The 12,028-nt window shown below is 43.3% G+C and overlaps 1 protein-coding gene across 2 annotated transcripts in view; it reads right to left on the minus strand.

Moving 5' to 3' along the window:
* Positions 1-12,028, minus strand: part of LOC126161430 (farnesol dehydrogenase-like) — a 163,869-nt gene that overhangs the window by 106,662 nt on the left and 45,179 nt on the right. The window contains exon 5 of one of the 2 annotated variants that reach the window (XM_049917231.1): positions 2,334-2,498. The exons of the other annotated variant lie outside the window; for it this stretch is intronic. Within the exon in view, the coding sequence (XP_049773188.1) occupies positions 2,334-2,498 (165 nt within the window). The remainder of the gene's footprint in view (positions 1-2,333; positions 2,499-12,028) is intronic. 2 annotated transcript variants of the gene reach the window in all.

Consider the following 12,028-nt stretch of genomic DNA (forward strand, 5'->3'; position numbering starts at 1 on the left):
TAATTGTGACCCTCAGCCATTTGTGCTGCACCTGGCATATGTTACTTTTTGGGTTTTAAATTATTTTATTGCTATCTTAATTGAGTCTTGATTTTTTCAAGATTTCTTGTTGGCCTTGTGCCTTTAAAGGTCTATGGTAATATATTAAAAAATTTTGGAATTTAGTTGTGGCCCTCAGCCTTTAATATTGCACTTTGCGTATGTTGTTTTTTGAATTATTTTATTGCTGTCTTAATTGGATTTTTATCTTGTTAAGATTTATTGTTGGAGGCCTTCAGACGTGAAAGAGTTCCATTCGGTAAAGATTCGGCTATGTGCCGTTTTGGTTGTAAAGGTTATTAAATTTCAATAAATGACAATTAGAGGCAGAATCTGACCTCAACCCTTGGCCCTTTCCACAATCCTGTTACGTGTTCTGCTCAGAGGGTTTAGCGGGCATATCATTTACCTGCTATCCCGTGTAGTGGACGTATGGACGAGGCAGTGTTACAGTGTATGGGGTGTTTTTCCCGGGTAGTGTGTTGTCCCCTAATTGCGTTTAAGAAAACGCTGAATGTGGAAGGATATCAATGCAGTTTACAGCGTTGTGTACCGACAACAGTAGATGAACAGTTCAGAGATTATGATTGTCTGCATCAGTCCGACAACACACTGCCATGAAATAGTATCTGAATGAGGAAGTGATTTCTGGACAAATATGGTCCCCTAATGGAGTAGCCGTTCCAGAGTCCACATCTGAACCCAGTGGAAAAACTTTGCGATGACTCAGGACGTCGACTTCCCTGCAGACCCCAGAGTCTAGCTTCTCTGATTTCGACTCTTTGGGAAGAAACGGCTGTCATTACTTCACAGACACTTAGACAACTCAATGAATGTGTACCTAGCAGAGTTCTAGGCCTCACAAAGCAGAAGGACGGGCACACTACATATTAATGTCCATTAATAGGTATTCAGATACTTTTGATCAGGCGACGTATATTTGAAACATCAAGAATACCAAACGCTGTTCAGTAATGTAACTGGGTGAGGACCAAACAGTCTTTATCATTGTGACAGCAACAACAGTGTGATTCCGTACTAGGTGTGTTCACTCGCTGTCCTGTAATGGACTGTTTGAAATTCTCTTCACGGGACCAGCTGTATCATTTCTGTGCGGGCTTTGGTGTCTAGCACCAGACAGTGTGTTGCGTAAACACGTCACACAGAGAAACAACATGATCAACAGAAACGAGTCACAACAGTTAAATTAGAGGCCTCAACTGCCATCCCCAATTGCCCGTCTCAACAAGCACCCGAGGTATGAGACCAATACGGCGACGGCGAACAAAACACAAGACTTGTCGAACAATATTTTGTTCTTGTGGCAGCTGTTCTTCAAGTAACTGGCTGACAATAACTTTGTTAGTCTGACCTACATATTGTCAGTGTGAATATGCGTTTATTCAAAAACCATACTTTTGTTGTTAATTTTATCATGAATATGTAGGAACGCAGATAATATTTATGTAGATATAGATGTACGTGATAGAATTTTGTTCTTGTTGTGGCTGCTCTTCTTCAAGTAACTGGCTGACAATAACTTTGTTAGTCTGACCTACATATTGTCAGTGTGAATATGCGTTTATTCAAAAACCATACTTTTGTTGTTAATTTTATCATGAATATGTAGGAACGCAGATAATATTTATGTAGATATAGATGTACGTGATAGAATTTTGTTCTTGTTGTGGCTGCTCTTCTTCAAGTAACTGGCTGACAATAACTTTGTTAGTCTGACCTACATATTGTCAGTGTGAATATGCGTTTATTCAAAAACCATACTTTTGTTGTTAATTTTATCATGAATATGCAGGAACGCAGATAATATTTATGTAGAGGTAGATGTATGTGACGCCCACGTATGTGATGAACCGTGTCTCCTAGATGCCTTCAGTTAATATTACGTCCACACAGTGCATGGTGGAGTGTTAATATGTTTGATTTTATGGAATTTGCTACCGACTCAGTCCGTTGCTTCGGAGAAGCCGAAGCAAAGTGATGGGTCTACTGGTAAGTACGTGATGCGGACTACCTGAAACCGCTACAAACAACTCTCCCACAACGTTTCTTGGCCCCGCACCATAAACACATGACAGTTTTTATGCAAAACCATACAAGTGCCTGGTTTTAAACTATTAGGTTACTTAATACCAGGTAGTCACCATATAATCATCTTATTTCCAAGATTACTAGGAAAGGATACGTGCAATGGACTATTTTAGAGTAATTCTACCAATCTACAACATATGAATACACATTTGCACTCTGCCGATTCGGTACTGCATGTAACACACCTGAACGCGAGGGTGCTGCGACAGCATGTAGACAACGGCTTCTGCTATGTCTTCTGTTTCCAGGAAAGGTGTGTTATTCAGTTTGGCGAAAAATTCAAGTAACTCTGGAGGAGCAGCTGCCATGTTTGGTAGTCCCTGAGATCGTACTGGTCCTGGAGAAATCTCCTGCAAGAAGACAGATTGCACTAAAGTAAAAGTATAGTCACAGAAATCAAATTTTGAAAATCCAAAGTCTCTGTCTTTCCCTTCTCTCTCTCTCACACACACACATGGACACACAACATACACACACGACGTTATATACAAACACATTGACCCTTCGAATTATAGATAATCATTACTAGTGAAACTTCCTGGTAGATTAAAACTGTGTGCCGGAGCGAGACTCGAACTCCCGACCTTTACATTTCGCGGTCTAGTGCTCTACCAACTCAGCTACCTAAGCACGACTCACGACCCCTCCTCACAGCTTTAACTCTGCCAGTACCTCGTCTCCCACCTTCTAAACCTCACAGAAGCTCTTCTGCGAACCTTGAAGAACTAGCACTCCTGGAAGAAAGGATATTGTGGAGACATGGCTTAGCCACAGCCTGGGGGATGATTCCAGACTGAGATTTTCACTCTGCAGCAGAGTGTGCGCTGATATGAAACTTCCTGGCAGATTAAAACCGTGTGCCGGACCGAGACTCGAACGCGGGACCTTTGCCGTTTGCGGGCAAGTGCTCTATAACTTTTTTTACAATGGGAAACAATGGAATATCATTGATGAGGAAGGGAAAATAAACATTTGCTCCAGTTAGTAATGAGAATGGAATGAACAAAGTACATATCATTTCTACATCTACATCTACATTTATACTCCGCAAGCCACCCAACGGTGTGTGGCGGAGGGCACTTTACATGCCACTGTCATTATCTCCCTTTCCTGTTCCAGTCGCGTATGGTTCGCGGGAAGAACGACTGTCTGAAAGCCTCTGTGCGCGCTCTAATCTCTCTAATTTTACATTCGTGATCTCCTCGGGAGGTATAAGTAGGGGGAAGCAATATATTCGATACCTCATCCAGAAACGCACCCTCTCGAAACCTGGCGAGCAAGCTACACCGCGATGCAGAGCGCCTCTCTTGCAGGGTCTGCCACTTGAGTTTGTTAAACATCTCCGTAACGCTATCACGGTTACCAAATAACCCTGTGACGAAACGCGCCGCTCTCCTTTGGATCTTCTCTATCTCCTCCGTCAACCCGATCTGGTACGGATCCCACACTGATGAGCAATACTCAAGTATAGGTCGAACGAGTGTTTTGTAAGCCACCTCCTTTGTTGATGGACTACATTTTCTAAGGACTCTCCCAATGAATCTCAACCTGGTACCCGCCTTACCAACAATTAATTTTATATGATCATTCCACTTCAAATCGTTCCGCACGCATACTCCCAGATATTTTACAGAAGTAACTGCTACCAGTGTTTGTTCCGCTATCATATAATCATACAATAAAGGATCCTTCTTTCTATGTATTCGCAATACATTACATTTGTCTATGTTAAGGGTCAGTTGCCACTCCCTGCACCAAGTGCCTATCCGCTGCAGATCTTCCTGCATTTCGCTACAATTTTCTAATGCTGCAACTTCTCTGTATACTACAGCATCATCCGCGAAAAGCCGCATGGAACTTCCGACACTATCTACTAGGTCATTTATATATATTGTGAAAAGCAATGGTCCCATAACACTCCCCTGTGGCACGCCAGAGGTTACTTTAACGTCTGTAGATGTCTCTCCATTGAGAACAACATGCTGTGTTCTGTTTGCTAAAAACTCTTCAATCCAGCCACACAGCTGGTCTGATATTCCGTAGGCTCTTACTTTGTTTATCAGGCGACAGTGCGGAACTGTATCGAACGCCTTCCGGAAGTCAAGGAAAATGGCATCTACCTGGGAGCCTGTATCTAATATTTTCTGGGTCTCATGAACAAATAAAGCGAGTTGGGTTTCACACGATCGCTGTTTCCGGAATCCATGTTGATTCCTACATAGTAGATTCTGAGTTTCCAAAAACGACATGATACTCGAGCAAAAGACATGTTCTAAAATTCTACAACAGATCGACGTCAGAGAGATAGCTCTATAGTTTTGCGAATCTGCTCGACGACCCTTCTTGAAGACTGGGACTACCTGTGCTCTTTTCCAATCATTTGGAACCTTCTGTTCCTCTAGAGACTTGCGGTACACGGCTGTTAGAAGGGGGGCAAGTTCTTTCGCGTACTCTGTGTAGAATCGAATTGGTATCCCGTCAGGTCCAGTGGACTTTCCTCTGTTGAGTGATTCCAGTTGCTTTTCTATTCCTTGGACACTTATTTCAATGTCAGCCATTTTTTCGTTGGTGCGAGGATTTAGAGAAGGAACTGCAGTGCGGTCTTCCTCTGTGAAACAGCTTTGGAAAAAGGTGTTTAGTATTTCAGCTTTACGCTTGTCATCCTCTGTTTCAATGCCATCATCATCCCGGAGTGTCTGGACATGATGTTTCGAGCCACTTACTGATTTAACGTAAGACCAGAACTTCCTAGGATTTTCTGTCAAGTCGGTACCTAGTATTTTACTTTCGAATTCACTGAATGCTTCACGCATAGCCCTCCTTACGCTAACTTTGACATCGTTTAGCTTCTGTTTGTCTGAGAGGTTTTGGTTGCGTTTAAACTTGGAGTGAAGCTCTCTTTGCTTTCGCAGTAGTTTCCTAACTTTGTTGTTGTACCACGGTGGGTTTTTCCCGTCCCTCACAGTTTTGCTCGGCACGTACCTGTCTAAAACGCATTTTACGATTGCCTTGAACTTTTTCCATAAACACTCAACATTGTCAGTGTCGGAACAGAAATTTTCGTTTTGATCTGTTAGGTAGTCTGAAATCTGCCTTCTATTACTCTTGCTAAACAGATAAACCTTCCTCCCTTTTTTTATATTCCTATTAACTTCCATATTCAGGGATGCTGCAACGGCCTTATGATCACTGATTCCCTGTTCTGCACTTACAGAGTCGAAAAGTTCGGGTCTGTTTGTTATCAGTAGGTCCAAGATGTTATCTCCACGAGTCGGTTCTCTGTTTAATTGCTCGAGGTAATTTTCGGATAGTGCACTCAGTATAATGTCACTCGATGCTCTGTCCCTACCACCCGTCCTAAACATCTGAGTGTCCCAGTCTATATCTGGTAAATTGAAATCTCCACCTAAGACCATAACATGCTGAGAAAATTTATGTGAAATGTATTCCAAATTTTCTCTCAGTTGTTCTGCCACTAATGCTGCTGAGTCGGGGGGTCGGTAAAAGGAGCCAATTATTAACCTAGCTCGGTTGTTGAGTGTAACCTCCACCCATAATAATTCACAGGAACTATCCACTTCTACTTCACTACAGGATAAACTACTACTAACAGCGACGAACACTCCACCACCGGTTGCATGCAATCTATCCTTTCTAAACACCGTCTGTGCCTTTGTAAAAATTTCGGCAGAATTTATCTCTGGCTTCAGCCAGCTTTCTGTACCTATAACGATTTCAGCTTCGGTGCTTTCTATCAGCGCTTGAAGTTCCGGTACTTTACCAACGCAGCTTCGACAGTTTACAATTACAATACCGATTGCTGCTTGGTCCCCGCATGTCCTGACTTTGCCCCGCACCCGTTGAGGCTGTTGCCCTTTCTGCACTTGCCCGAGGCCATCTAACCTAAAAAACCGCCCAGCCCACGCCACACAACCCCTGCTACCCGTGTAGCCGCTTGTTGCGTGTAGTGGACTCCTGACCTATCCAGCGGAACCCGAAACCCCACCACCCTATGGCGCAAGTCGAGGACTCTGCAGCCCACATGGTCGCAGAACCGTCTCAACCTCTGATTCAGACCCTCCACTCGGCTCTGTACCAAAGGTCCGCAGTCAGTCCTGTCGACGATGCTGCAGATGGTGAGCTCTGCTTTCATCCCGCTAGCGAGACTGGCAGTCTTCACCAAATCAGATAGCCGCCGGAAGCCAGAGAGGATTTCCTCCGATCCATAGCGACACACATCATTGGTGCCGACATGAGCGACCACCTGCAGATGGGTGCACCCTGTACCCTTCATGGCATCCGGAAGGACCCTTTCCACATCTGGAATGACTCCCCCCGGTATGCACACGGAGTGCACTTTGGTTTTCTTCCCCTCCCTTGCTGCCATATCCCTAAGGGGCCCCATTATGCGCCTGACGTTGGAGCTCCCAACTACCAGTAAGCCCACCCTCTGCGACTGCCCGGATCTTGCAGACTGAGGGGCAACCTCTGGAACAGGACAAGCAGCCATGTCAGGCTGAAGATCAGTATCAGCCAGGCTGCCGTTGCGCAATATAAGAAATGAAATGTCTTCTTGAGGGGTTTTTTTTTGTCCAAAGTAGTAAACAGAAAATTTTATGGTACACAAAGGACTATCACTTCATAGTTGAAGGAAAGTTGCTCGGCTGTTCTGCGAGAGAAAGAAAATGTTAAAACAAAAATGGGAAGGAAAAAATGCCTTCTGCATTGGTAAGCGTTTGGATATTATCTTAAAATTAAGACAATAACTAAAGTCCCAGGAAGCAACTAGGATTCATACATACAGATCACTGGCAACCTCTGCTATCCGAAATATTGGATTTGAAGTATTTAATCGTTAATTATGATTTTCAGCATATTTCCAAATATCATCCTGTAGTATCAATGTTGGCTCATTGTAAGGTGTTCAATTTCGATGTAAGAATAATAATCTAGGAAAGTAGCATGCCTATTCTGCATAATAAACGATTCTGTAGCAACTGAGCTATCCAAACACGACTCACGACACGTTCTCACAGAGCACTTGCCCGCAAAAGGCAAAGGTCCCGAGTTTGAGTCTCGATCCGGCACACAGTTTTAATCTACCAGTTTCATATCAGCGCACACTCCGCATCAGATCGAAAATCTCATTCTAGCATCACTACTTGTGCATGTAAAATGTAGTGCAGGCCAAGAATTTGTTTATTTATGCCATATGTAAAATTAAATTCACTACGACACCACAAGAACTACAGATTCGTCTGTCTTCTTCTTTTTTCGAACTGTGTCCAGTGTTACGAAAGCCAAGTCTGCAGTGGACTGCAGCGGTCGTGGCTGCCTCCACATTCAGAGTCGTCCTTTGTGCAGCAACAGTCCCTCTACAGTTTCTGCTTCGATATTTATGGGGGATTTTTGGATCATACATAATGTATTACAGGACTGAAATAGATTTTACGCAACGTTAATGAACACAAACTGAATTACGAGGAACGTTCATTAAGGGGAGGTTTACTGTCTTTTGGTTCAAAAAATCGATTTTTTTTAAGTTTCATTTTTGGCTCCATAAAAGTGTTTAGAATCCACTCCTCAAACGGTTTTTCCGAATACGCAACGGAAATGTTTGTTATTCGCTTTTGGACAAAAAAATGCACCTGCCTGAAATCGGCCTTTTTCACGAACCAGTTTTTTTATTTCGGAGGACGAGTTATTGTACCGGTTCTTGGGAGAAAACACACAAAACTCAATTGACAGTTTGAACGCGTGTGTTTGGAAGTTAGCCCCTAAGCATTTGCATTCTGGTGCGATGACTGTGGAGATTGCGACTTTCCTGGCAGTGAGCAGTTTCAACGAAGGGTCTTCAGCAATTCTGAAGACCATGACAACGTTGGACGTCACCCTGGGACTCTATTCGACGCAGTTCGCCAAGCATTCGGACGACCACCGGATACAAGCGGCCGAAAACCGCTTGTAACCGGCTGTACGAGCGGCTCTGGAGCAGCGCAGGATGGCCCAGATCGAACAGAACGCCCTCTGTGAGGAAGAGGAAGGTTTAGTTTATGGACCCGGAATAGCAGATTGAACATAAGTTGCATAAATTTGCATTTATATGTAGTCAAAACTTCAAACGCGTTTTTTCTTGAAATGAGTATTTTTATCGCGCGGTGCGGTAACTTCAAACCTACTGAACTGATGGGCATGGTTCTTTGTCTAGGAGTTGTACCACTTTTATTTCGATCCATCAACTATAAATATTTTTACTTGGCCGAAAAATGGATGAAAACTTTTTTCCAATGGCCGCCATTTTGTTTCCTATGGTCCAAATAAATTAAGCGAGGTACAACTCCTAAAGAATCTTATATACGTCGCTAACGTCAACTCAATTTTGATTTCAGACGAGCCGGCTGACCTGTGACATACAGCGCGTTGAGCTCTACATCGAAATTTTGTTTCGTTCCGACGGCACTTCCGCCTTTGCTCCTAGACATTTCCGGTTGAAAAAAATTCAGGTTGTGGAGGAAATATCAAATATTTGGACCAAATTTGAGACTGATATCCGTAACACATCCTGAGGAAAAAATTCTCAAAGAACTTGCTTTTTTTGGGCAAAGACAGTAAACCTCCCCTTAAGTATGGCAACACATTTTTTTCTCGAAAGCAGGTTGGTTTGATTCAGGATTCGAATACGTTATATTATCCTCCACTATTTTCGCTGCAAAACCGTATTTTTCAACATAATCTCCGTTCAATGGCGAAGGCTTTACGACACCTGACCCGAATGGTACCGCTCTACTTTTCGACCTTGGAGCCAACGTACTGCTGCATCGATAATTCCCCATCATCCACGTGCTGCTTCCCACGGCGTGCGTCCCTCATCGGGCCAAACAGATGGAAGTAGGATCGTGCGAGAACAGGGTAAAGGGTGGATGAGGAAGAGCAGTGCAATGAATTTTTGTGAGCTCCTTTCAGGCCCACTGACTTGTCTGAGGCCATGTGTTGTCACGGAGAAGGACAAGTTTGTTTGCATTTTTGTGACGCCGAACACGATAAAGTTGATGCTCAAATTTTCCTAGGAACCCAGTAGGACACACCTTTGAGTACCCCAACTAGTGGAGGAGTGTGTCAGCACTGCCGATAGAGGAGTCCAGTTGTGCAGCCGAGGTGTTTCATTGTGATCCGTCCATCACCTCGAATGACAGTGTCTGCACGTTCTGACACTGCCGGAGTCACAGCTGTATGTGAACGGCCGACACGTGCGAGATCGGACAGGCTTGCGCGACCTTGTTGCAGTGATGACAGACGCCTCGCCCAACGACTCGCCGCGCTTTTGTTCACTGCCAGGTTGCCGCAGACATTCTGCAAGCGCCTATGAATGTCTGCGATACTTTTGTTTTCCCCAAAAAGAAACTCAATGACACCTCTCTGGCTGATCACACTTCCTTTACAGCCGCCATTTTGAAGGCTTCGTGAAGCGCCCTCACCAACCGGAACTTCATGAAACTGGAGAGGCTGAAGCGGGAATATTCCGCGATGCCCTAGAAGAAATCATGAACTTTTTCAACCGAAATTTGCCAAAATTAAGTCATGTATTACTCATTGAACGCTCCTCGTATATGCTGCTCGATCTTCCGTGTGGGAAAAAATCACATAAATATTAATTGGCTAAAAAGTAAAGCAATTAACAACGACGCGAATTATGCTAGTAGTATGTCAGTCCTACACAAGACATCATATGCAAACCGGTGACTCTACAATCTGTTTTTGTCATTAGTAGAGAATATTTCATCTCCGCGTCAACCATGGATCTTGCCGAGGTCGAGTGGGTTACGTACGGCGACGATACAGATAGCCGTGGTGTAGGTGCAACCGCAGAGGACGTGTTTCTGTCGAGGGGCCAGACAAGTCTATGGTTCCTAAAAAATGTCAGCAGACATTTCAGTAGTTTAGTTGGAGGGGCAACTATTGATATGGCGTTCTAACATCAGCCAACGTGGCCTTGCTATGCTGGTACGGCGTACGGCTGAAAGCAAAGTGAAACTACAGCCATTATATTGAAAGAGGGGATTGTATCCAGCAGGTAAAATAGTCCCCCACTGGGATCTCCGGTGGAAGGAGGTCGTCACAAGGAAAAATAAAAGTAGGATCCCACAGGTCGCAGCTTGGAATGTTAGATTCCTTAGTGGGGTAGGTAAGTAGGTAGGAGCAATGGATAGGCCGAGGTTAGATATAGTGGGAATTAGTCAGCTGCAGCGGCAGGAAGATAAGGACATCCAGTCAGGTGGGCTAAGGGGTTATAAATACAAAATCAGATCGGATAATGCAGGAGTAGGTCTAATAATGAACAAGAAAATAGGAATACGGGTACGCTACTACGAACAGATAGTTAGCGCATTATACTAGCTTAGATAGATACTACGCCACACCCGCCACAGTAGTACAAGTTTATATGCCAGTTAGCTCCACAGATGATGAAGAGATGGATAGAATGTATGATGAGATGAAAGAAATTATTCAGATAGTTAAAGAAGACAAAAATTTAATTATGATGGTGCACTGAAAATCCGCAGTAGGAAATGGGAAAGGAAAAATAGTAATAGAACGCGGAGAATAGGCATCAAAGAGGAAGCTGCCTGATAGGATTATGCACAGAGCACAATTTAATCATCGCTAATACTTGGTTTAAAAGTCGTGAGAGGAGATTGTGTACGTGGAAGAGACTTGGAGATACAGAAAGGTTTTAAATACTTATATTGCATAATGGCAAAGCATAGATACCGAAATCAGATTTTAAAGTGCGAAACACTTCCAGGACAGATGTGGATGCTGACCATAAATTATTAGCTGTGAAAATAAGAAGTAAAAAAAAAATGCAGATAGGTAGGAAATTAAGGAGATTGGAGTTGGATAAACTGAAGAACCTGAGGCTGTTGAGAGTTTCAGAGAGGTAAGAAACATAACAGTAGATGAATGGGTAGTCTTCAGAGATAAAATACTGAAGGCAGCAGAAGATTAAGTGGGCAAAAACACGAAGCGCAGTGCAAATTATTTGACAAGACACGAGATAATGAATGCAGTGGACGAAAGGACAAAATGCAAAAATTCAGCATATGAAACAGGCAAATGGGAATACAGACATCTACAAATTGAAGCAAAGACAAAGCAAAAATAGCCACACGAGAAATATAATGATACATAAGCATGCGTTACTAGCGAAAAGATAGATGTCACCTACAGGAATAATAAGAAGACCATTTTAGAAGTGAGAAGCAGCTGTATGAATAACAAGAGAGCATATGGCAAGACAGTACTAAACAAAGAAAGGAAAGCTGAAAAGTGAAGGGACTGTATAGGATGGCTATAGAACGGAAGTGAACTTGAGGGTAATACAGGGCTATTCAAAAAGAAGGAACTGAGATCAAAACTTTATGTCTCCCAAATTATAAAAGGTAGCACCGTAATTCCAGTGTTCCTGGGCAGACAACAGTTTAAAATTTGAATAGTTCTGGTAGTAAGAATAACCGCCACACTGGCGCTGTTGCTTGCTTCTTGGTGGATAAAACTATCACAGGACTAACCTATCTAGACATGCCTGAAAACTGGGTTTCTCCTCAACTTGAAGATGATTCAGATGACTTCACTTTCATGCAAGGTGGTGTTACTTAAAAGACGGCGTTTTATCCCCCACACCCCTGACACTCTTGAAAGTCTGCGACATCGCACTGTGAATTCGATAACGGGAGACGAGCTACTTCGTCTATAGGAGGAAATGAGCCACAGTTTTAATATTTGTCGTGTAACACATGGTGCTCACATTGAATGCATAAACATTTGAACTTTTCTCTTTCCAGGAATGTTGCATTTATATTTCTGTCTTTTGTAGTTCGGA

This window comes from Schistocerca cancellata, chromosome 2 (assembly GCF_023864275.1).
Source record: "Schistocerca cancellata isolate TAMUIC-IGC-003103 chromosome 2, iqSchCanc2.1, whole genome shotgun sequence".
In the NCBI taxonomy this organism is placed as follows: domain Eukaryota; kingdom Metazoa; phylum Arthropoda; class Insecta; order Orthoptera; family Acrididae; genus Schistocerca; species Schistocerca cancellata.